Source organism: Coenobita brevimanus, chromosome 99 (genome assembly GCF_032717465.1).
Source record: "Coenobita brevimanus isolate Jiangsu-jjx chromosome 99, ASM3271746v2, whole genome shotgun sequence".
Taxonomy (NCBI): domain Eukaryota; kingdom Metazoa; phylum Arthropoda; class Malacostraca; order Decapoda; family Coenobitidae; genus Coenobita; species Coenobita brevimanus.
This window is the reverse complement of record NC_137052.1, coordinates 6,959,052-6,986,697: the sequence shown is the minus strand read 5'-3', so window position 1 is coordinate 6,986,697 and position 27,646 is coordinate 6,959,052. Positions and strand designations below refer to the sequence as shown.

The window sequence follows — 27,646 nt, the reverse complement described above, 5'->3', positions numbered from 1 at the left end:
GCTCTTACTCTTGACTTTTCATTTTCATGCCACACCATAGTCTCACACCCATATGTTAGAGTTGGCACTCACACTCCTCATGTAAACCTCGTGCAGCTGCAGCACTCAAGCCTCTGTTTCATATCAAGGCCTTCATTGCACCAGCTACATTTCTTCCTTGTGTCACTCTACTTTCAACTTCTTTTATTAATAATTTCGTGCCTTTCCCCCACCTCATTCAAAACATCAGACTGTTCCCCGCGCCAAGCTGGGATCGAACGCACGTTGTCTTAGAGCTGGCCCAGTAAAGCTACTTAATTCCATCGAGGCAAAGTTTTAGGTCTCATCGAGTTTTGTTCTTGGCCAACTGAGGCCCGGCTCTTCCTGGATTGATTTGACCACTTACGAGCTTTTGACTATGGGGAAGTTGAAAACATCGACAGTGGGGAGGTTGGAGTTTATTGCTCACGTAATGCCACTCAGGGATGAGTGAGGCTGGTCACTCTCATGTTAAATATCAGAACCAACTTGCTTAGCCCCCGGCTTCTGTGCTGCTCATGGGGCAACTTAGGATTGGATGATGATGCAGATGCTGATGATTTTCGTAGTATTAGTAGAAATCGCGCTGAAAACAGATAAATACCGTGTGAAAGTAGCTTTGACAAGTATGAAGTACTTGCTAAATAATGTTATGCTTCGATTCAGCCGAGATAAGAAAAATAATAAGCAATTTCTCAAACACTGTGAAAAGTGGACGGTCTTCGATATTGTGCTTTCCTTATTTACGGTTAAATCGAAACATAACATTCTTCAGCAAGTACTTGATATTATCTCAAAGTTTTTTTTTTCGTCTTTTTTATCCTGTTTTAAGCGTGATATTTGCTAATATTACGAATATCATCATTGTCGATATTTTCAACTATTTATAATTCAAAACTCGTAAGTGGCCAATTCTGGATCGTACAGGAAGCATCGTTGCACCTCTCCCTTAGCAATTTACTTTGCATATTACGCCTTAACTTTTTGTAGAATCCTATATATGTCGTTTTGATATCGACATGGTTTATATCAGTAACATTACGTCGGATACTGAAGTAATGTGCAGTATAAATCGCTAAAGAAGAGGTGTTACGAAATCTTCAAAGCTATCTAGAGTACGACCCCCATCGCCGGACTTTTAGAGACAATCGATGAAATTCAGAGGCGTATTTTCATATTGTTGTTAATTTTTCCCAGGAAGGTCAGGATTAGGTTTAGATTACGTTAGTTTGGCCTGTTAAAAGATAGGTTAGTCTCTCTCTCTCTCTCTCTCTCTCTCTCTCATCCTCGTTTGGTTAAATAAAATACCGTAATAAAAACTGAACAAGAACGGGCATTTACACAGTGCAGCACCTGTGATCACAAAATCTGTCTGGGCTGAACATCTGACTCTTGCCTGTGACTTCGACCTGAGGCTGATTGATCTCAAAATCGAACAACTTCATTCCTGCCTTACCCTTGACCCTCCCACCAAGTTTGGCCCAAATCAGATCAAGACCTTTTTAGTTGACCTTACCCTGTGACCATGATCTTTGACCTCTTCCTGTGTCCCCGGCCTTTGCTTGATTATTCTCACACTCGAATCCTTTTATCCTTGCCTTACGCTGAATTGTTTCCCGACGTTTGGTCTAAAATAGATTAAAATTGTAAGTTGACCTTTTTATGACCTTTGACCTATTGTTTTATAGAAAATTATTGTTGTTATGTTGACACGTAAACACATAGGTCGAACTTTGATCTTGCCGTGTGATTTTGACCATCGACTCTGTTGTCAAAGCCGAATCCCATTATTTTTCTCTCTCCATCGACTCTTACCCCAAGTTTGGTCCAAAATGAATCAAAACTGTCTCACTTGACTATACTAGGTGAAACGTTGCCTTATCCCCATGACCTTGACCTTTGTACTGTTGTTATCAAATCAGTATTTTAAACCCTTAGTTGGCCCACAACCGATCCACCCAGTTCGGTTAAAATCATATAAAAACTGTAATTTTGTTCACACACACACACACACACACACACACACACACACACACACACACACACACACACACACACACACACACACACACACACACACACACACACACACACACACACATACACACACACACACACACACACACACACACGTACATACATCATACATACGTACGCACGCAGCATGCACGCACAGCGATCACAACATAACATCCGCTTCCGCTTGGCAAACGGGGGACTGAGAGTCATTTCTGATGTTCTTGACGTTCTCATGGCCGGGAGAACTAATTTATTCCTTTCTAGTGACTCTAGACAACTTTATTCAGCTAGGAGTGAGTCATAGGGGCATGATACAGTGAAGAAAATGTAATACGAAATAAAAAGGCAGAAAACAAATGGGAAATGGGATCCACACACAACCAGGGGAGGGGGGGGGGGAATAGTGACGTTCTGAGAGAACAAAGTAGACAAAAATAATGTGATGTAAGGAAAAACGATACAGGAAAATGTATATGCACAAAAAAGGATGATAAATGGGTCCAAGCAAAAAATAAATAAATAAATAAAAGATGGAGGAGTGACGTTCTGAGAATATGAAGTTATATATATATATATATATATATATATATATATATATATATATATATATATATATATTTTTTTTTTTTTTTTTTTTTTTCCGAGGAAGAAGGAACCAAAGGCCATGAGCCCGCAGTAACAGTTCCCTCCAAGAGAAAAACATAATACAATAGAGAGCCAAATTCAAGATCTGATCATTTTGATCATCTAAACAAAAAAGCAAATAGACCTACCGAAAATATATACGTACAGAAAATGATTCATAAAATGGGTTTCTTCCTCCCCCTCAAAATAGAAAAAAAAAAAAAAATGGAGGTTAGAGTGACGTTCAGTTCTTCATTTTCAATTTTCTAGTCCGGCGAACCAGCTCAAAATTTCGACGTGGGAAATTGCGGCACTTTACATGAAGGGGGGGGGGAAGGGGGCAGAGGTGATGGAGAGGGGAGAGGGATGAAGGGAGAGGACAGCGGAGGGGTGAGGGAAACAGAAATAGGAGACGGAGGAAGAGAGAGGGACGGGAGGAAAGAAGACAAAAGGTAGGGGGGGGGGGAGAATAGGAGAAGGATGGGAAGGAATGAGCCGACAGGATAGGAGGGGAATGGCAGAGAGGGAGGGAGGGGAAAAGAGAGGGAATGAAAGACCTATGCAGGGGAAGGAGTGAGTGTGGGAGGGAAGAAGAGTCAATAAAGGAGAGAGAGAGAGAGAGAGAGAGGGAGAGAGAGTTCCAGCTAATGTCAGATGGTTTTATACAGCTGAGAGTGAGTCATAGGAGCCTGAGCGTCACCACTGTCACCATTAACCCTCTCATGCTCAGACAACTCTAGTATTCCACACGCCAGCTGAGAATGGGTCATTTCACCATTATCACCATTAACCCTCTCATGCTCGGACAACTCTATTATTCCACACGCCAGCTGAGAATGGGTCATTTCACCACTATCCCCATTAACCCTCTCATGCTCAGACAACTCTAGTATTCCACGTCAGCAGAAAGTAGGTCATAGAAGCTTATTCGCCGGCGCCTCCATGACACACACACACATATATATATATATATATATATATATATATATATATATATATATATATATATATATATATATATATATATATAAGAGAGAGAGAGAGAGAGATTTTATCCCCTCTCTCTCTCACACACACACACACACACACACACACACACACACACACACACACACACACACACACACTACAGGCGAAATGGCCAAGAAATGAACTTATAAGCATTGCATCATTCGAGTGGAGGATTTACGATTACCTGCATTACCCATGGCCCCTTCAGGACGATTTTCTTATGCAAGGAAGCAGGAACCAAAGGCCAGGAGCCTGAGAATCATTCCCTCTGAGAAAATACAAAAACAAGATGACAGAGAGCCAAATTCAACATCCGTCTATTTGAAGATGCCTAGACACACTGCGTGTGAAAGATTGGAAATCATAGGCAGTAGGAAATACTGACAAGGGGGAGACAGTTTTGGAGTTGACCCGTTGCATAGGCCTACATGACTGATTGAGAGTAATGGTTAACTCTTGCATTAGAGAAAAGGACAGAAAAGGAGTGAGAGTTTGTTACTACAGATGGTTGCTACGCGTCCTCCGTTGTGGTGGAGGGATGCAAGCAGACAGATCAGACGAGCATTGACCATTGAAGCAGCAATAGAAAAGAGACAAAGATGCAACAATGTGGAGAAGAGACGGAGGTTGAAGGGAGCCAGTGGGAGAAGGAGAGTTAATGAAACGAAAAGCCTTTGACTTCACCTTGTTGAGAAGAGCTGTATGTGGGGAGCCTCCCCACACATAAGAGTTGTACTCTGCACAGGCCAATGAAACCCGTGTATAAAGTTGACAACTGTTCAGGGGTAAAGAGAAGGCACGGAGTCGGCTTAACACACCTAATCTCTTGCAAGCAGATTTTACAGTGGAGCTAATAATTATGATCATTTCAAGATAAATCCCGAGAAAATGAATCCCCGAGTATGTCTAAAGATGATGTAGATTTGAGATGGATATTGTTAAAAATTAGAGGATACTCCTGCAAAAGATTTTGTGCGGTTGAAAGATGTAAGAACTGAATTCGGATGCATTAAAAATAACAAGATTACTTTTACCCCAGTCAGAGATACAGTATGTGCCATGTCAGGCCATGTCAGACATTTGGTGTGCCATAGCCTCATCCCTTGTTTGTTGAAGTAACTGCTGAGATGGACGCTGTGGGAAGCAAAGAGAAAGGTGAAGGATGGAGTCATCAGCAAATGAGTGGATAGGATTAGATATACAAGTACAGCTAAGAAGGTCATTGTTGAATAGAAAGAAGGGAGTTGGTGATAGGACAGAACCCTGAGGAACACCACTATTGATAGCTCTGGGAGAACAGTAGCCGTCTGCAACAGCTGCTATAGAACGACCAGAAATGAAGCTAGAGATGAAGGCACAGATAGAAGGATAGAAACAGGAAGAGGGTAGTTTGGAATTAATTATTTATGCCAGACTCGATCGAAAGCCTTTGAGATGTCAAGTGCCATGGCAAGGCTTGTGCCGAAGTCCCGAGTGGAGGATCACTAGAATCTGAAAGGTAAGTGAGAAGACCGCCAGTGGAGAGTCGCTGGCAGAACCCATACTGACAGACAAAAATAAAGTTGTGATAGGAAATGTGCTTTATTATTATTATTTTTTTTTTGGTTAAAAACTGGCCCAAAAACATTTGAAACAGACGATGTTAAAGCAATTGGGCGATAGTTAAAGGGCTGAGAATGGTCACTCTTATCTGGGACAGGCTTGATGAAAGCAAACTTCAAGCAAGAAAGAAAGAAAGGTAAAAGTTGGCAGACAAAGGCGAAAGTGTTTATGCATGCAGGATGTAAGCACAGAAGCACAGTTTTTTAGGACAAGAGGGACCCTGTCAGGCCCATTTGCCTTGTTACTGTAGTACTGAGGCCTGTGATGGCAGAAAATACATCAAATGAAAACATTTTAACGTCAGTCATGAAAAAGTCAGAGGGGAGTTCATAGAGGAAGAGCACCGGAATCGTATAAGATGGAATTGGAGAAGTCAAAGTGATGAGTTTAGTTTTATCAATAGAAGAAAAACTAAAGAGTCAGAGTGGAAAAAAGGAGGGAAGGAGGATGAGGTAAAGTTATTAGAAAAGTTTTTGATAAGGTGCCAGAGGGAGCGGGAAGAACTTGAGTTGGAGAGTTCAGAGCATTTAGTACGAATGAAATTATTTTTAGAAGAGTGAAGAAAAGACCTAGTACGATTTTGGGCAGAAACTTCAAAAAGATGAGATGCAAGGTTGGGGTGGCTCCAGTACCTTTTGTAGGCCTTCTTGTTGTGGACATCATTAGAACGGAAGTAATTAAACGAAGACTTTTTTTTTTTACATTAATCATAGGATATGAGAAAGGAATGTATGCTCCCATGCCCGAGAGAATAATCTCCATAATGCGCAAGGCACACTCATATGGCTCATTGCCATGGAAGCAATACTCATTCCAGGCAAAATCAAAGAAGTACTGCCAGAGAGCCATCCAAATAGCAGCTCCAAAGTGCCACAGCTGCCACTTCTTGGGAGGGTCCACAGTTCTTACTGGAGCGATAGGATAGGTTAAGATGATAAGGTTGCGATTGGAGGTGTCCAATGGAGACAAAAGATTAACAGTGTAAGCACAAGGATTAGTTGTAAGGAGAGGCCAAGTATATTAGAACTCTCTCAAAGGAGGTCAGGGATATGGGTAGGGTGCTGTACAAGCTGCTGTAGGTCATTAAGGATAGCAAAGATGTAGATTTGTTCACCAGGTGGATCAGTGAAAGGAGAAGAGAGTCAAAGGTCATGGAGAACATTGAAATAACCATGAAAGAAGATTTCGGAGAAAGAAGAAATTGATAAGATGTGTTCCATCTTAGATGTAAGATAAAAAAAAAAAAATTCTTAGAAAATGACACGAAAGCCAACGCCATAGAACTGAGAATTTTTAAAATTCAATTTCAAGAACACGAGTGCAAGATAAGTTGTTCCGTACACATACACAACAGCCACCTTTGACTTTGAAATGAGTATAGAGAAAGTAGGAGGACAGAGAAGGGTTTGCTGTCAGTCATCTCAGACAGCTGAGTCTCAGTGAGAAAGAGAAGGTGAGGTTTAGACGAGGAGAGGTGGTGTTTAGCAGAGAGAAAGCGAGAGGAAAGGCCGAGAATGTTGCAGAAATGAAGAAGTGGGTCAGACAGTGGTTCCAGGCATCTCGCTTGGTCGTCACCGGGAGAAGGGCGGATTGCGGGGGCTTTGATGGCCTCCCTCCTCCCCCCAGGGGACTCTGACGCTTCGTGTAGAGATTCCATTCTTTTGTTCAGATTTTGAATAGAAAAGAGTAGTGTGTAATGTGCATGTAGTTTGGTGTTGACAGTTAGAGAAACTTGTATTGAGGGGAGCATACTGGCCCACTCTCTGTGTTACTGAAGCAATGAAAAAGTTCAGCAAAGGGAGAATGGTCGGAAGCTAGTCCCGAGGGCTGATGAATCGGGAGCTCCAGCTCTCCTTGTCATCCGCTTTCTATCCATCTTGGGAGTACCGCTCTGCTCGACTGGTGCTACAGTCTACTATTTATTTGTTTATTTTTGTTCTCTAGATTTTAAAAATAGGATAGATTCTCGATCGGAAGGGGTTAGCTTCTGCTTCCATTAATTTATCTTAAGCTGAATAAAATCGTCTGGAACTGTCTATCTGTCTATCTATCTACCTATCAATCTATCTGTCAATCAGTCTATCTATCTATCTATCTATCTATCTCTATCTCTCAGTCTGTTTGTCTACTGCCAGATTAAGGCGTTTGACAAGATAGACTGATAGACCGATAGATACTGTAATAGAAAGATAGTTTCTAAATAGAGAATAACTTAATGAAGTCAGGCAGATGAAAGAAAAACATTCGGGAGCCGAATGCTAAACGCCAGCCAGAATAAGCTGTTGGCCAAGTCCAAGAGTTTGGCCATATCTTGATACCCTGAAAGTTTCATGATGATAACTCAAACTGTTCATGAGACATAATGATGCTAAAGGTGGGCGATAAAAACTAGTTGACCTTTAGCAGCCATTTTTGTGACCTTGACGTTGACCCCAAGTACCCATTTTTGAACTCGGCCTAGATGATAACCATATCTTGATATCCTGAAGGTTTTATCTTGATAGTTCAAGCCGTTCATGAGATATAATTGGAAGACACACACACACACACACACACACACATACACACACACACACACACACACACACACACACACACACAGAAAGAGAGAGAGGCAGGCAAAAACATAATCGCTCCGCCTTCTAAAGGCGGGCGAAAAATACAAAAAATATGTCATCACTCGTTAACGTCTCCAACTTGGCAGGGAAGGGATGATGGTAATGGAGCGACAGGATGGCAGTCGGGTGACGTCCACACTAACCCTGACCAGCATCACACCCCGCGATGCCGGCAACTATACCTGCCGCCCCCACACCCACACCCATCACCGTCACCCCAACACCCGTCACCGTTACTCCTACACCCGTCACTCCGCCCATGTCACAGTATTCGTGCTGCAAGGTGAGGATAGTGAAGGTAATGGTCGTGAAGGCTGACGTCAGCAAAGATCCGGACCGAATTTTTCTTGGCTTATAGGGATGACTCGGTGGCTTTATCAGTTTAATGCTGGCCTAACATTTAGAGGACGCTCTGAATGGTGGGTTCGAGCCCCACTGACTGCGACAGAGTCTGTGGGGTGGACGCTCACAAGCTAACGCCAGTCCACAATCATCCAATAACTAAACTCACACGATACCCACTGTTTACTTCAGCTGTGTTCTGTTTCACCGTCTGTGCCTTGTATCTGTCCTACGCTCTTCCTAACCTGTGTCTGTATCCATGGCCTAAGACATGTCGTAGCACCTCACCTTAAGCAATTTGTCCTGGCTGTGGCACTTTGTCATTTTCGGTTACGGCTGAAAGCCATATTTGTAATGACATAGCCTATCCCAAATCCTCCGGCTGCATGCAAGAAAGGGCAACGTAAGAAAAAAAAAGAAGAAGAGATGATTTCAAACCCCATATATTTTTTTATATAATAATTGTATGTTTAAGAGAAATACAGCCAATCGAGATTGAGATGGTCACACTTGCCACTGCCACTGAAATGTATACGTCGCTTGAGAAGAGGGCTTGACAAATAGATAGATAGATGGATGGATATATGGATGGACTGATAGATAGATTGACAGATATATGGACAGATAGAGAGAGATATATAGACATAAATGGATCGACAGATAGACGAATACACAGATAGATGGATGGATAGATAGATGGATGGATGGATGGATGGATGAAATGATAATGAGAAATAGATAGCTAGATGGATGGATGGATGAATTGATAATGAGAAATAGATAGCTAGATAGATACATGGATAGATAGATGATAGATAGAGGGATGGATGGATGGATGGACGGACTGATATTGATAGATAGGTACAGTCAACAAAAGTTCCACCTGGACCACCTAGTCGCGGGATATGGCTAACGTGGCACCAGCGCATGTGTGTGTGTTCCTGTGTACGTGCCTGAGAATTTTTCGAATCATCAAGCTTCATCCTCTTTGCCGTATTATATTATTATGTGATCATTGTATTATGCTGTGATATTGACTAATAAATACTGTGTGATTGGGATAATGAGCTGTGCACTATGCTATTTATAAAGTCTGATTTATATATAATAATTCTTCTCTTATCTTTTAGCGTGAACCAAGATACAGGTTGAGTTGTGGTTCAGAAACATCGCGCCATTTATGGGTGAACTTGCTCACTGTTTCTGAACCACAGCTCAGCCTGTATCGTGGTTCACGTTACAAGATAAAAGAATTATTTTATATAAATCAGACTTTATATATAGCATAGTGCACAGCTCATTATCCCAGTCACACAGTATTTATTAGCCAATGTCACAGCATAATACTATGACCATATAATAGTATGATACGGCTTAGAGGATGAAGCTTGATGGCTCGAAAAATTCTTGGGCATGTACACACAAACACACACACACACACACTGTTGCCACGTTAGCCATATCCAGCGACCAGGTGGTCCAGGTGCAATTCTTGTTGACTGTATGTAGACAGACAGATATAGATATAGATAGATAGATGTTCCATAGGCCAAACACAGTTGGCATTTCTTGGACACATTACTTGTGCTACCAGTCCGAGAATTTGTTCGTTTATATAAACCCCCTCGTGCACTGTAAGTTTCCTGAAAGGGTGTGTGACATGATCAGAGAAAATGCCACGAGGGCAGGCTGGACTCGCGCACAAAGGAAAACATTCCCACGTATTTTATTTGCCCCAGAAATTGGCTATAATGGTATAAAATGTATACCATTATCGTCCCTGATGTTTATACTATACAGTAAGCTAATAAAAACACACAAAATTGATGAGTAAAAGTATTGTGAAAGTACTGAAACGAGGTAAGAATACTGTTGTTCAACAATGAAAATTACTGGCCTACATTGTCGCACAAAACTTTGCCTGCATGATGCAAGAGCTAAGCATATGTCTAGATGCAGAATTTCACAAGCTTTCATGTGGTATTGGTGGGATTCTGATATGACCAACAGTTTCTCAAGTAAATCACCCAAAATTGCACGTGCACCCCCCTGAACTAAAAACCAAGAGAATGTCGACTATTTGAGAGAGTTGGCCTGGAAAAGGACACCCTCCCCTATGACACACCAAATATTGATGCAGTTCATGCTAAAACAAGTTTTGGTGAATATTTTTATCCAGAATTGCCTAATCGGCATCCCTTCAGACCACCACTGCAAGTGCGTCATAGTGCATCATTGGTTCCTCTTCAGACTAAAACTGTTTTGACTCATATTGAGTCATGGTGCATGAAGGGGTAAATATGACAGATAGATTTAGACAGATAGACAGACAGATAAACGTACTCCATGGGACAAATTCATACTTGGCAATTTCTGGACACTTGCTTCTTACACTCAACCAGAGAATTTGTTCATTTACATGTAGATAGATAAACAGATAGGTGATAGATAGACAGATGAGAGAGAGAGAGAGAGAGAGAGAGAGAGAGAGAGAGAGAGAGAGAGAGACTAACTGGGTAATAAGTAAGTAGATCGTGTTTCATGGACCAAACTCACACAGTACTTGGCATTTTTCAACACTGATTCTTCTTAGACTCAGTTGGAGAACTTGTTCCTTTACATGTAGATGGAGAGAGAGAAAGAAAGATAGATAAACAGATAGATAGATAGATTGATGGATAGATGTGTTCCATGGAGAAACTTATACTTGCCATTTTTTATTGGTTCATCGTTTCAGTCAGAGATTTTGTTGAGAGAGAGAGAGAGAGAGAGAGAGAGAGAGAGAGAGAGAGAGAGATTAAAAACATCCATAACATAATACCACACTTTTGGCAGACGAGGAGCCACGAGCCATGCATCACGACGGAGCCAGTGTGAGATGTGTGCCGTGCCCTTCCCTGCTGCTGCTGATGGTCATGATCTTGTGTCAGCCCCATTCCTTCACCTGATTCTTGCCCACGCCACACCACCCCTTGCTGCATACTTCCCTCAGTAAAGTAAGTCATAACACAACACAGTACAGCACAGCACAGCATAGCACAGCATGACAAGACAAGCTACATCATAGCAAAGCACAGCACACCACAAGACACAGCACAGTACAGCACAGCATGACACGACACAGCACAGCACAACACTACATGATCCAACACAATGCAACACAGCACAGCACGACACAACTTGACAAGACATGACACGACCTAGGACAACATTACAAAACACAACACAACACAGCACAGCAAAGCACAACACAAAACAGTAGACCAAAGCACAGCACAGCACGACAAGACACAACACAACAAAGAACAACACAACACAACACAGCACAGCACAGCACAGCACGGTAAAGCACAGTGCAACTGAACACAACATTTATTGAAGCAGTCATTGTACGCTACACTACATTACACTACACTACATGCAGAACATCCCTCAACACTCTCCCTGTCCCACAAAAGGAAGATGGCAGACTGCAAACACACACACACACACACACACACACACACACACACACACACACACACACACATGCACACAAAAGAGGACCAGGGATGACTGCAACAACATTACTCTACCCTACACAACAATAACAACACTACACTGTACTACACAACAACAGCAATAACAGTACCTTACACTACACACCACTATACAACATCAAAAATAACAACACTACACTGCACAACAATAACAACACTACACTACACTGAACAACAACAACACTACACTACACTCCGCTACACATCAAAAACAACAACAACAACAACAACAATGGCAACAACACTAAAGTTAAAGCTGTCATTCTACTACAGAAGACAAAGGCTGTTATATCCATTAAGATGGTGTGTTTCTGTCTTTGGTGCCAACATATGTGACTGTGCAGACCAATTCTGGATCCGCAAACTTTGCCACAAAAACAGTATTTTAAGGCTGAGTATACTGGGAGAACTCCGTTTAAGTTGTGCCTCCACTGTACATGCTCTTGTCTGGCCAGGTTTCGAGCTTCTTCAAGATGATAGCAGAGGGCTCGGTGTTGTTTTCTGTCAAAGACACTGGTTTCAAGATCTTTTGGTATGATGCTGCATTTCTTCAGAATTGTCCTTATACGATCATTATATCTCTTCTGTTCCCCTGGGTTGCGGCGTGCTGCAAGGAGTTGGCCATACAGAACTTAACGGGAAGGTGGAGCTCAGGCATGCGAAACACGTGTCTGACCCAGTAAAGCTGTTTTTTAGCAAGTATGGTTTCCATAAGTGGGGGCGCCCATCATCCACCCACTTGGTGTAGTGTTACTCTGTTTTTCTGGGTAGCTCTACATTGAGTGGCAAGCCAAACGATTTCCTGTAAACCGGGAAATCATTTACAGCACTGGGTGGTAACCTCATAACCAAACAACACGTGTTCCCTACGTGACAGCAAGTGGGTTGGCAGAGGGTTAGTGCCCCTCCCCAGAAAGCAACTAATTAAAAATACGAACAAGAAGCCTCGGACCAGGACGGACCAAAAGATGACGACTAAGGACCGGACAAAGGACATGATATGGATGGTGACATGGAATGTAAGGGGGGCAAATGATGAGGTGAAAGAGAGAGAGATTGTCGAGGTGCTTAAGGGTGCGAAAGTGGATGTATGTGGATTTACTGAAACTCAGTGGAGAGGTGAGAGTGTGAGAGAATGGGAGTATGGATGGGGTATACATGCGGGAGTAGGTGAGAATGAGAGGGCAAAAGAAGGAGTGTGTACTGTTGTGAGTAACAGATGGAAGGTGAATATAAGAAAGTCTGGATCAGTTGGCTCAAGGATTGTGTGGGTAAGATTGAAATTTGAAATGCAAATGTGGGCGATTGTGTGCATGTATGCACCAATGCAAGATCGTGTAAGCAGAGTGAGAGAAGAGTTCTGGACAAATGTGGAAGTGTGCATGGAAAAATTTGAAAGGAATGAGAGAGTGTTTTTTATTGGTGATATGAATGGTAAAGTAGGGAATGTGAAGGTGAATGGAATAGTTGGTGAGTGGGGTGTGCATGCTGAGATAGATGAGAATGGCAGTGCTTTAGTGGACATATGTGCCAGGAGGGGTTTGATGATAGCCAATACCCTCTTCAGGCACATAATGATCCACAGGTATACATGGCGAGTGACGAGAGGGGTGGGTGGCAAACTGAATGAAAGGAAGGCAATGATTGATTATGTGTGCGTGGATGAAAGGATGCGAAGGTGTGCAATGGATGCAAGAACATATAGAGGTTGGGGGAGTGGACTTTCTGACCACCACATGGTTGTGGTCAAAATTAAGGTCCAAGTAAAATGGAGAAATAGAAGAAGGGAAGGACGGGAGGAAGCAGTAGGCACAGGGAGAGTGGAAAGGTTACAAGAGGATGAGAAAAAGGCAGAATATAAGACAGAAGTGGAAGAGCGATTGGGCAAATATGGATTGGAGCAGATGGAAGATGTGGAAGGTGTGTGCAGGATATTTACAAAAGAAATCTGTGCAGCATGTGAGGTGGTCTGTGGGGTGAGGAAAAGACAAAAGGGGATGCAAGGAACAGCATGGTGGAATGAAGAGGTGAGACAGGCTGTGGCATAAAAGAAGAAAGCATACAGTGAATGGATGAAAAATAGGGGCGTGGAAGAAGTTGAGAGACAGAAGATAGAGTTATATGTAGAGAAAAAGAGAGAGGTGAAAAGATTAGTGAGTGAGAGTAAGAGGAGGGTGGATGAGGAAATTGGAAGGAATTTTAGTGTAAAGTGGAGGAACTGCAAGAAAATGTTCTGGAAAGAGGTAAAGAGAGTTAGACAGGGTGGCAGTGATGTTAGTCGGGGAGTGAAAGATAAAAACGGTAGATAACCAGTGGAGATGGGAGAAAAAGTGAGCAGGTGGAGGGAACATTTTAATGAATTGTTGAACATAGAGAACGAAGTAATACGAGTATAAGTGGCTGGGGAATGGCCGGGAGAAGAAGGGATGTGAGAAGAGAGGAAAGAATCAGTAGGATGGAAGTTGCAGAAGCAATGAAGAAAGTCAAAATGGGGAAAGCCCCAGGAATTTATGAAGAGTGTGGTGAAATGCTGAAGGATGGGGGAGAGATGGTAGTAGAATGGATGTGAAAGATGTGCAGGTTGGCCTGGGAGGAAGGTAGAGTCCCAGAGGATTGGAAGTCAGGTATAATTATTCCCCTGTACAAAGGAAAAGGGGAAATAGAAGTGTGTGGCACTCATTGGGGCATTTGTCTTCTTAGTGTATTAAGAAAAGTATATAGTAGGATACTTATTGATAGAGTTAGGGAAATAACAGAGCATTTAGTTGGAGATGAACAGCGAGGTTTTAGGAAGGGAAGAGGTTGTGTAGATCAGATATTCATTCTTAGATCTTTAGTGGAAAAGTTTCTAGAGAAGGGAAAGAAGTTGTATGCGGCCTTCATGGATTTGGAGAAAGCATATGACAGGGTGGATAGACATGAATTGTGGAAAGTATTAACCCGTCAAGTCCCGAGGTTTTCCGCACCTCCAACATCCCCCAATCCCGAGCTATTTTGGAAACAAATTTTTTTGGCTAAAACTTCCGCTTTGTTTGAGAAACAAAGGAAAATCACCAAGAAAGGGCTTACCGTGGTCCATAAGTGGTTGGAACAGGTGAGGTCCCCCGCGCCAGGTATCATATTTTATCATAGACGTGTGAGGCGCTCACGTTTTCTATGGTAGGAAATATTGGGAGAAACAACAAGCAAAACCTCTACATTTATTGAATTTGAACTAATAAACAATAAGAGTAACAATATAATGAATTTCAAACACATATATATGAAAAATAAGCATTGTACCTTCGCGCGAGCATAGCGAGTTAGGTCCGAGTGGTAACATGGTATGTGCTAAGTTTCTTGTATCAGTCAACATATCATTTTTTCTACTTGTATACTTCTGTTTCATTGACATTTTACCTATTTTTACTGTTTGTAAATGTTTTCAGATGTTTTCATTCATTACAGTGACATGCAGCATAAGTATAACTCACATCGGCTTACTAAGTGCACTCACTATGACTCGTATTTCAACATGCCCAATTGTTTTATCACTTTCCTATTATTTTTTCCTTTACATAGAACCTTTCCTCCACCACTGTAAATGTTTTCAATTATTTACACTCATTACGAGGGCATTTAGCGAAATGCTAGCGCATATTCACGTAGGAAGCACAATCTCAAACACTCGTGTTTCATCTTCTACTTTATTTTTTCACTCCAATTATACTTTCCCACTTACATTACACACGTTTACACCCCTATACTGCACTATAAATAGTTACTGGCATTATTTATTCAAGTGAGCGTCAGAATATCGCATGAAAATACCCTCGCAATGAATGTTTTGACCAACATAATACTCAAACACTTACATACAAATTCTTCACATATATTTCACACTTTCCCACTTGTTGACTTCTATTTTCATAATTACGAGCCTTATTCATTCCACTGGGCGTCAGGATATCGCATCTCTATACACACGTTAGGAATATTTTGACTTAGAATATATTTCAGCACTTACAATAATTTTAACTTATATTATACCCGTTTGCATATCCAATAATAATATTTACATATTTACGGGCCTTATTTATTGCACTGAGCAACAGAATATCGCATCAAAAAACCCTCGCTAGGTATGTTTCCACTTACAGCATACTTATACACTTACATACAATTTTTGCACTTATGTTATACCCATAAGCACTTTATACTAATATTTTCAGATCAACAGGACTGATAATTTCACTGAGCGTCTGTTTGTCGCATTTACTTCATACTTTCAGCGTCCTATTGCATTCACACCATATTAGAATTGCATCAAGGTGTGATATTTGCTGAAACATGGGTGAATACAGAGACCCACGTCACACTCGACGCACTCATAGCGGGTGTCCTTCCTCTGTGTGGTGAGTCTCACCCGGGAATTGCTACACACGTGACACCTGCATTGGGGCCTAGGTCTGTTTGGCTGGGGAGGGATAGGAGTGGGGAAATGGCGGCCGAATATTCTCAGGGGAGTTTGGGCAATAGGGGCAGTGCGGGTGCGATGTTGGGGCCTTTCAACAGCATACCGTGCAAACATCTCTCTTGCGAGCTCCCTCACAAACCCTTCAAAGGTTTCCTGAACTCCTGTTGTCATGGCGTGAAGGTGGTGCCAATTCAGAGCAGTGATGTCTAGCAAGTGAAAGAACAGTTTCTTATACCACTTCATCGTGGTCCTGGCACACTCTACCATCGACATCATGGAGTCTGACTGGACCACCAGGCGCATGTTTATGTTAGAGTCCATGACACACTCAGGTTTCAAAATGTGACGCCTGTTCTCGCTCCGGTAATCAACAGAATCAGTACGGTGCGTCAAGGGGCAGTGAACCATTGACAAGAGGCTTACTTCTCTATTATGGTTCCACGCAGTTGCAAGGATGTTGTTGGCTTTGAAGACGACAACCTCATTCCTGTCAAGTTTCCGCCCTACCTTGACCATGTGACGCCGGTTCACCTTCACGGTTCCACAGATTCCCATTTCATTGCATGTGTAGATAACGAGCGAGAAGAGGGCTAGTGTACCAATTGTCCAGGTAGAGAACGTGACCACGATGAAGGTAGTCTTCTATCATTGTCTTTACCACTGCTCCCGACAATCCAATATTTCGATCTTCTATTATGTCTGTCTGTGCACCGGAGTACAAGACTATGTCTTGCACGTATCCAGTCCTACAGTCGCACATAACAAAGATCTTGAACCCAAAACGGTGCCTTTTGCTGGGTATATACTGCCTAAATTAAATATTACCTCTCCACAACACGAGACTCTCGTCTATGACGAGGTCTCTATAGGGATAAAATGACGAACGAAAGGTTTGCCTCAGGTGATCAAAGACCAACCTAATTCACTTCATCTTATCTGTGTCGTTCGCATTTGCAGGATCATCAGCATCATAGAAATGGAGGCAACTTAGAATTTGTTGGAAGCGATTACGGCTCATGACTTGCCCAACTATTGGTGTAAGCATAACAGGGTCCCTTGTCCAGTAAGCCGGAATTCTGTTCTTTCGTATAATACCCATCAAAAGGACCAGGGCAAAAAATAGGAACATTTCTGAAAGGGAGACAGGGTAATCATATATGATAGAATGCCTGCTCCTTGTTCCCCATCTTTCACTCTCACTGCGCTGGGTGCTTGCAAAACGGTTGGTTTGGTCAACAATCTGCTCCACGAATGCCTCACTAAAAAACAGATGGAAAAAATCCATCCTGATGGAATTACGGTGAATTCTGGGAGCAATGTAGCCAGCGTGCCCCTGCTCAGTGAAGGGGTGAGTGAGGGGAGAAAAATCACTCCCATCCTCCCAGTTCCATCCCACAAATCCCTCGTCCCCATCATCCCCATCACCGCCTTCGTCTGGGTGGGGAGGAGATGCTGGTGAGGGAGGTTGGGGAGAAGGAGTGCAGAGGGCTTCCCCACTCTCACTCCTCTTCCCTCTGCCTTTATCCTTTCCCTTTCCCTTACCTTACGGCCTTGAGGAACATTAGGGGGCTGTGGGGATGAAGTTCGGGAATAATGGGGAGCATAAGACGTGCTGGGGAGTGGTTCCTCCCCACCTTCCCCCTCCATCACAACACCACGAGATTTTTCATGCACCCTCACTCGCCCACGTGTTTGGGGATATTGGGGAGCATAAGACGTGTTTGGGAGTGGTTCCTCCCCACCTTCCCCCTCCATCACAACCCCACGTGATACAGAACGCACCCGCACTCGCCCACGTGATACACCCCGCTGCCTCACACTACCTAAGGAGAGCAATGACTCACTCACGCCACTCTCACTTTCCGCACTCCTCCCTGCACTTTCCCTTTCACCCCCCACTCCCTCCATGGCACTTCCTACCTCCCCAAACAAAATACTAGGCCCATACCTGCTCGTCCGACGTGGTGTGCACTCGGGGCCATGATGAGTAATCACCTCACGTCCATACCACGTGGCAGCACGTCCCACGGCTCCATCCTCGTCCTCGTCCTCGTCGTCAAATTCGGGTTCCACATCACATTGGGGCTGGGCATAGGATGTTGCACGTGGTTTTTTGGCCAGCTGCCCCTCTCTAGCAACACGGTAAGTCACGTACTTCCGCTTCCTGGGGGACGGGACTTCATCACTGCTGGTGGTTTCCTCCTCCTCTGGCTGCACATAATCTTTGTCAACAACCTCGTCGTCCAATGGGGAATCACTGTCGCCTGTAAAGGCATCCAGGGGGGCTTGAATTTCGACCTCTGAGAGACCTCTCGTCGCCATGTCTGAGCAGGACCGTTGCTAACAGGTGAGTGAACGAGCCGCAGGTGAGTGTGGGTCGCACGGGGTCGCCGAGTGTCCCTGCCTGGTGGCAGGTAGGGGAAGGTCAAGCGACGATACATACCGAAAATCAAGCGCGAAATTTGAAAATTGTGGAAATTATGCACTTTGCAATTGCAAGACGTACTGGTACGTCGCCGGGATTGGCAAATGCAAAACGTTGCAATGTACCCATATGTCGACGGGACGGGGTGGGTTAAGAATGTATGGAGTAGAAAGGAAGTTGTTGAATACAGTGAAGAGTATGTATGAGGGGGCTAAGGCTGCAGTGCTTGTGGATAGTGAACTGAGTGAATTTTTCTGTTTGAAGGTTGGGTTGAAACAGGGATGTGTCATGTCTCCATGGTTGTTCAATCTGTATATGGATGGGGTTATAAAACAGATACTAAGTAGGGCAGTGGATGATGGAGTGGCCCTAATGAGAGAGGGCAGTGTTTGGAAACTCCCTGTACTGTTGTTTGCAATTGATACTGTGTTGTTAAGTGAAGATGAAGGGGAGCCACAAGGCTTGGTGGATGAGTTTGGGAGAGTGGGTAAGAGATGGAAACTAAAGGTGAATGTAGGGAAAAGGAAAATTATGGTCTTCGTGAGAAGTGAAGTCAATGAATGTACAGTAAGGTTGGATGAGGAGGAAATGGAAAATGTGAGTACATTTAAGTACTTGCGTAGTGTGATGAGTAAGGATGGAAGTTTGGAGGATGAAGTACTTGAAAGTGCACAACAAGGAAGAAAGGTTGCTGGTTCCTTGAAAGCAGTGATAAGAAACAGGGAAGTGAGCATGAAAGTGCAAAAGTTACTACATGACAGTATTGTGATACCAACTCTAGCGTATGGAAGTGAAGGTTGGACCTTGTTGGAGGGACACAAGTCAAGAGTGAGAGCACTGGAAATGAGTTATTTGAGAGAAGCATGTGGAGTCACATGGAGAGACAGACTGACAAATGAGGATAAGAAGGAGCATTGTGGTGTGGATGTGGATGTGATAGAAAGCGTTATTAGAAACACGATGAGGTAGTTTGGCCATGTGGAGAGGATGGAGAGTGAGAGACTGACGAGGAGAGTGTATGTAAGTGAGGTGGAGGGGGAGAGAGGGAGGGGGAGGCCAAGGATCAGATGAAGGGATGAAGTGGAGAGGTATATGAGGGAGGGGGGTGTGAGCTAGGAGCTGAGCAGTGAAATGGCTGGGGACAGGGCGACGTGGGGGCGATTTGTTTGTGGCCACCCTTTACGGGATTAAGGCGTCTGGCAATAGATAGATAGACAGATAGATGATTTCCATACTGGTTGACTTTGCCTGCTGGAGAATTTATGGATGAAGGACTTTATCCTCCCACGTGGGTCCTAGGATGTGCTGTCAGCACTGAAGATGAAAAGACTCAAGCTGTTTGATGTGACGCTGGTAAGTAGTCCACGATATAGCACCTTATAAAAGGGTGAAGAGGCATACAGCCGTATACACTGATACCTTCGTCACGATTTTCAAGTTGGTGTTTTCAAAGACTCTGGATCTGAGATGTCAAAAAGAAGCTGAATATTGTTTGATTTATACAACAACTTCTGCACCAATGTTATGTCTGAGCACACTTCAAAGGTAAGTAAAACTCTACACCCGTTGTACATTTTTGCCATTTGTCTGAAATGCAAGAGGCTCTGTGGCGTTGTTTCTCAGAGATAATATTTTTGTTTTACTGACATTTATTCGGAGGTCCATTGCATGGTATATGTTGCAAACGATGGTAATACTCCGTTGTAGGGCTTCTGGAGCTTGTGCAGGGACAGCACAGTCATCGGAAAATTGCAGCTCTGGGAAATGTGCTATTTGTCTTTGATTGTGCTTGATGAAGTCTGAGATTAAACAAGTTGCCATTGAGGTGGAACTGGATTTTTATTCAGGGCTCATTTGTTGGTGACTTAAAAAGGTGACTACAGTGAGATGAGAGGAGCCAGGACACATCCTGTTTTACACCCACATCCACGTTGAGGGGTTTGAATTTTCTTCCTCCTATGGACACACAAGCATTCATATTGACATGCTGGCTCTTCAGGATGGTAAGAATTTTACTTGGAACTCCAAATTTTGAAAGAGAATTCCATAAAAGATCTCTGTTGGCAGTGTCAAATGCTTTTGCATGATCAATGAATGCAATATACAAGTCACGGCTTTGCTCGTGGCACTTCTCTTGTACGTTGGACAACAAAAATCATGTCACAGGTACCTCGATCCTTCCGAAATCCACGTAATGATACAGGATGTGTTGACTCAGTCAAATCTTTAGCGAGTCTGGATAACATTATCTTGGGTAGTACTTTGCTAGCATTCACAGGGAGAGATATACCTCTTCTGTTGTCACAATTTGAGAGTTCTCCTTTCGTCTTGTAAATGGTTACAGTATCAGAAGTATGTCATTCAGAAGGAATTCGTTCATCTTTCTAGATAGTTAGTATCAGATCATGTAGACACTAGTGAAGTAACTGGCCTCCCTCCTTGATTAGTTCAGATGGTATGCCATCAGGGCCAGGGCTTTTGTTATTGTAGAATGCCATCAGGGCCAGGGCTTTTGTTATTGTAGAATGCCATCAGGGCCAGGGCTTTTGTTATTGTAGAGATAGGACGAGCTGAACAGTTTCCGGAAGTGTAGGTGGGACATCGAGATCTGCCACTTGAGAAACATTTGGAATGTTATCAAGGATGTTGTGCTCCAGCAGGTTTCTCGTTCAGTAAGGTCCATCTTTTTACAACTGCTTGTTTGTCTTTCAGGAGCTCTCTTTCAGCTGATCGAACAGGGTTTATATTGTGTTTGGTTGTCCCATTGATGGTTTTAATGGACTTGAAGAACCAATGTTGGTCGTTAATATCAGCCAGTCTTTGCAGCTCATTTGCTTGCTCAGTCCACCATTTGTTCTCAGTATCACGCAGATTCCTCTGGGTTTCACTTCTGAGATTCTGGATTCCAGTTTTTATGGTTAAGGAGCTAGGATGAGCCAACCAGTTGTTACGTGCTCTATTCTTCATTGGAAGAAAGTCATCTATGTCCTCAGCATTTTCGTCAAACCAGTTTTTATGGCATCGAGTGAAGAAGCCTTGGGTTTCTTCTGCAGTGCTTTGAAGCAGTGTCTTAATGTTCCGTCACACTGTGTCTAGGTTTGTTGTATTGTTGTTTGGGTTAAGTGGTGGACATTGAGAGAACGTTTCTGTAACAGTTCTGCATGCTGTTGTATTCTTTAAAATAAGACAGTTTAGTTTATGGAAGAGGGTCTACGACGTGTTGGTGGGGATATAACTAGTTACAATTTGATGAGGATAAGGTTATGGTCTGCTGAGTGCTCAATGCCTCTCACAACTCATGTTATAAAAACTTCTCTTCAATCTCTGCTTTACAATGACATAGTCAATTAGGTACCAATGTCTAGATCGTGAGAGCATCCATGTGGTCTGGTGTTTATTCTTCAGTTGAAAAATGGTGTTGATGATGACCATATTGTGTTCTAAGCATAAGAAAGGGAGTCTACGGCCATTAATGCTTTTATTACTAACACTATGGAAGTCTATAAACCTTTCCAGAGGTGATTACACTGTGTAACAACATATACATTTTTTTTTTTTGGTCTTGTTAGACTCAGTTTTGCACGCTGATGCCAGTGGTGTATGTTTTGTTTTTCTATCTCTAGGTTTTTATCAACAATTGGCAATTGTTTATTTCCAGTCTTGTTACCGCGTGCCGATGTAATGGCTGACCATGAGGACATCGTCGATGACGGAGGGGAGGGTGATGATGAATCATATGTTGGAGAATGTTCCGGAGACACTCCACACTTACCCAGTCAGCAAGGACTGGATTACTTGGTCCAAGATTTAGGACTCACCAAACCCAATGCTGAGCTGCTGGCATCACGTCTAAGTGAATGGAACATGTTGGATCCCAATTGTATGTTGACTTATAGGAATTGCCGCGGCAAGTTTGCGTCCTTCAGATTTTGTGAAGAAACCTCGTTGTGTTATTGTTTTGATGTTAAGAGTTTGTTCCAAGACATGGGAGTGGATTACAAGGTCTCAGAATGGCAACTCTTCATTGACAGTTCCGTGATGAGCCTAAAAGCTGTACTTTTGGATAACGACAACAAACTCCCATCAATTCCAGTTGCACATTCTGTGGAAACGAAAGAAGGCTATGAGACTCTGAAGATTTGTCTGACAAAGATCAAGTACTCAGATCACAATTGGGAGGTTTGTGGGAATTTCAAAATGATTTCGCTCCTAATTGGAATGCAAAGGCAGTTCTACGAAGTACTCATGTTTTTTATGCTTGTGGGACAGCCAGAGCGATGCAGGACTTTTCGTGAGGAAAGACTGGCCTCTCAGCGAGAGTCTCACACCAGGCTCATGCAATGTTCTAAGAGCTCCACTGATCTCCAGAGAGAAGGTATTGCTACTGCCGCTACACATAAAACTTGGTCTTGTGAAACAATTCGTGAAAACCGTCAACAAGAATGGCGATGCGTTTCTGCATATTCGTTCAGTGTTTCCCAAGCCGAACATGGCAAAGGTGATGGCTGGCATACTCACCGGGCCGCAAGTTCAAAGAAAGCTGGCAAGTCGCGAACTCTAGGGTAAAATGACCATGATGAAGAGCACACTTGGAATGCTTTCATAGGGGTTGTGAAAGGTTTTCTTGGCAACCAGAGGAGACAAGATTCCATAGAGCTCGTTGATGACCTGATCAGCGCATTCTGCCGATGAAAACCAGATATCAGGGCAGGTGGAACGAGGCGATGATGGGCGATTACGTTTTGGGATTATTGTGCAATTGTCATCACAGCTACAGAAGAAAGTCAAGATCAAAAGTGCATTTCTAGATACAATGTGCCCTGGATTCCTTGTGATGTTATTCTTTGCTCATTTTCTAGGTATACTCATAATATACACCCGAAAATATATAAATTCTTTGACATTCTCAGCATTCTCGAAATGGTAACAAGTTGCAGTTCCAGTCCTTGTACAATACATATGTTGCTGCATAATTCCTGTACCTCTAGATTCCGCCCCCCCCCCCCAAAAAAAAAAAAAGTAGCATATTTAGAATCTACGCACTGACATTGATCAGAAACAGCGCAAAATTCAAAATAAACAAAAAATTGGTTTAAGTTTGTTACACAATGTTATCTTTTCCTACTCTGGCATGAAAATTTCCAAGCAGAACGAGTTTGTCATTGTGTGGTATTGAGTGAATGGTAGCATCCAGAGTCATAGATGGAATCTTTGACAGTGCCGTCAGAGTCAAGGGTTGGGGCATATGTACTGATGAATGTTGTATATCGGCCATCAGAGAGTGGTATGTGCCAGGACATCAGCCTCTCTGATATACCCACAGGTAATTCCTGGAACTTTTGTAGTAGGTTAATTTGGATAGCATAGCCAATACCATGCTTTGTTTTTTTTCTGAGACAATGAATGTAGGAAGGAAAAACAAAGAGAAAAAAAAAACCAGTCCATGTGCCCAAAGCCATCCTCCATTCATAAAATATTTATAACTACTGGATTTAAATAAAAGTGGATTAAATGTTTGTGGGAAGCAACTCCCAGGAAGTGAATTCCAGAGAGTAGTAGTTCTGGGCTTAAATGAATTTTTACAAACAGAGTTTCTGCATTGTGGGGGAGAGAGTGTAAGATCGTTGGCACTCCCAGCTACCCGAGTATTTTAGGAGAAAAAGTGAAGGCGAGGCACAATTGAAACAAGTACGTCATAGCACTTACGGTAAAAATATCGGTAAAATAATGGTAAAGATGCATCATCTCTACGTACTGATAATGAAGGAAGGTCCTGCGAAATGGCAGGATTATTGATTAATCTAAAGGCTTTGTTCTGAAATTTGTCCAACTGCCTCAATGCAACTACTCCACTTCCACTCCACAGTGGCGAACAGTATTCGATCTGAGAATGCACATGGCTTTTGTATATTGGCCAGATGCTCGTCAGTGAAGAATTCACAAACTCTGTACGTAAGTCCCAAATTTTTTAAAGCATTTTTAGCAAGGGATTTAACATAAGCTGTCCGGCTTAAGTTGGTGTTTATTGTGACACCTACGATAACGAATATTGACATCATTTACGCTTATATGGGAGTCTAAGGGATTCTTAGTTTTCTGAGCATTAAATGAGACCAAATTTGTTTGTCCCCATTGATTAAATAGAAAGGTCCTGGTTCAGAGAAACTGCTGTGTTTATTTGGGAATTTATAGTATCAGATTGTGTAAAGGAGGTACTAAACGTGAAAGAACTATGAAGTGTCGAGTCATCAGCATAAGAGAGTATTGGGTTATGAGTGACAGATAGGAAGTCATTTATATGAATGGAAAGAGGGTTGGGGCCAAAACTGATCCCTGAGGTATGCCAGCATTTATGGTATGAAACTGGGAATAAATTCCATCTACCATGACCCTTATTTTTCTAATAAGAAGGTAAGAAGAAATTAGAGGAACCAGTGATGCAAGACCATAGTGTGACGTCTTAGACAGTATGGCCAGGTGCCATTATCTGTTAATTGCTTTTGAAATATCAAGTGCTATTGTGTGTGTTTCACCCTGTTGGTCTATCGTTTTATTAATCTGATGGATTAAGAAGGCAAAGAATGTCAACAATTGAACGTTCTTGTCTAAATCAGTACTGCCGATCATTGATTAATATATTGATTTCTAGATGCTTGAGTATGTGTTTGTTTATTAGTGTCTCAAAACTTTACCGAGAACGGAAGTTATAGCGACTGGTCTATAGTTTGATGGATCAAAAGTGGCCCCCTTTTTAGGAACAGGATGGATATTTGCGTCTTTCCAGGAGGCTAGAAAACTTGAGGTGCAGATGCATAAGCGAAAAAATTATGCCAATACAGGAGCCAACATGAGGAGCCACTTTTAAGTACTATTGAAGGAATTTAATCTGGACCAGTGGCTTTGTCTACTGAGAGACTCTGTAATACAGCTTGTACGTATCTTGTGTGTATCTTGAAAGGAGGTAATTGTGGGGAATCAAAATCAACTACAGAAATATGGTGTTTTTTCTGTATTTAGGGTTGAGTTTGTTAAAAATATATATATATCAACAAGAAGGTTAAAGGCTTCTTTAGTTTTGGTTCTTTTATAAGTGTTATAGGCTATTGTTTTACGTTGTGTTACTCTAGCACAATTGTGGTCAAACCATTTAGGTGAATTACATCTTTTTCTGGAACTATGATAGGGAATGAATGTTTCCATGTTGACTTTAATGAAATCTTGTATGTGGCCCAACGTGGAGTCTACATCTTGTTTAGGTATCCCCTCCAGAAACAGCAATATCTTTTTCCCGCTTCTATTAGGTTGTCCCCTCCTGAAAGGCGAGTCACGGACAAGGCAGCAATGTAAGCTTCAAATGGGCAATAAGAGCAGCTTCACGGCGTGGCCTTGAGTCTTGATCAGTATCAAGCAAGTTTCATATATTCCAGGTAGCATGAATCAGAGGGATTCTTTTTGTTTTTCGGTCACAACGTGGGATGCCTCGACAGACGAGGTTATCTACCCAGGTGTCATGGAGCAGGAACTGTTTAGGAGACCTTTTTAATCCCCTCCCCGTCAAGGGTAAGCAGTTAGGCGTCCGTTTCCGGCTGCTTAGTCGCACTGGATGATGCCAAAGAAATGATCTGTTCCTATGCCCTCAAACCTGCGACCACTGATCCAGTGGCAGCTATGTGCAGGACTCAAGCTAGCAACCTCCAGCCACATCCATGACCTGTCACCGTCACCCTACCCTGTCACCACAGGTCTCTTGATTCTGGTGAAAGGAAGAGGTGGGAGGTGAATATCAATGGGCTTGCACAATGAATGGATTTGGCGTGATAGTGAGGGTGCACAGACATGACAGCCTTTCCCAATGTGTACAGGTTGAAATTAATGCGTATAATACAGGTTGATATTGATGCCAATAATATTTTTACTTTTTTCACCATAATATCTCATGCTTTTATAGAATTTTACCATGATAATACGTATTCTTTACATTGCTTCAGTATTTATTTATTTTTTTCAGTTGAATGATGGCACTTGAGACTAATATATTACCAGTGAATTCATATATATTTTGTGATATTCACATTACTAAAAGGAAATATCATAGGGAGTTTAATAGTTTTATCATAAGGGTCACTAAGTGGAGGTTGAGTGCTTCACTGAGGGGGGGAGATGCTCTCTCTCTCTCTCTCTCTCTCTCTCTCTCTCTCTCTCTCTCTCTCTCTCTCTCTCTCTCTCTCTCAAGTTCCAACATCGTGTCCTCCAGCCTGAAGCTTTTCTATCTCCTAGTCCCATTATCAGATAAGCTAGTACATCGCCTTCTAATCCCCTAAAAGGTTTTTTTTATTATATTAGACCTATATTAGTAATGTTTTGTAACTGAAATCTGCCCTGAAGATTGTGAGATATGACAAGAAATACAGTGCAGCTGTGTGAGGAGGAGCGCAGAACAGTGTGTCAGCAGTTTGCTGGCCTGAAGTAAAACTAAGCAGCCACGTACACCATTCGGATACCCAAAACTGATTTGTAATTATGACATACGAGCGATGAGTTCTTATCCTATGCAGCATCACCTTACAACTAAAGGTTAGGGTGGTCAAAGGGGCAGCAGCATTAGGCTATCTTAATTCCCTGAAATACTCCTATGAAAACTTTGTTTCACATTTAAGAATAATAATTTCACCCGAGTATTTTCCTTGAAACTACCTGGAAGTCCTAACACTTTCAGGGGTGTAAGTCTGGGAGTGGACTTCAACCAAGTTCTGGCATAGTATTCTACTTTGGAGGCTGGGTCCTGCATTGCCAATTCAGGTTTTCTAGTATTTTTCAAGCCCTGCCTTGACCTGGAACAAGTCCAACCTCCCTGCTGTCATCTAGTATGTATGGAGGTACTCGTTCTGCAAGTTAATAAAGGACCACCATCTACAGAAAAGTGATCCGTCGACATCCCTCGTACCCTTCTCCCAGAAAACTACAATGAAAATCCTCAGCAGAGTCAAGAATC

General features: G+C 42.6%; 1 protein-coding gene across 1 annotated transcript in view; it reads left to right on the top strand.

Moving 5' to 3' along the window:
* LOC145414405 (uncharacterized) overlaps nt 1-11,182 on the top strand; it is a 178,713-nt gene extending 167,531 nt beyond the window's left edge. The window contains exons 6-7 of the mRNA XM_080283941.1: nt 7,979-8,175; nt 11,070-11,182. Of these exons, the coding sequence (XP_080140067.1) occupies nt 7,979-8,175; nt 11,070-11,182 (310 nt within the window). The remainder of the gene's footprint in view (nt 1-7,978; nt 8,176-11,069) is intronic.
* The last annotated feature ends 16,464 nt before the right edge of the window (nt 11,183-27,646 follow it).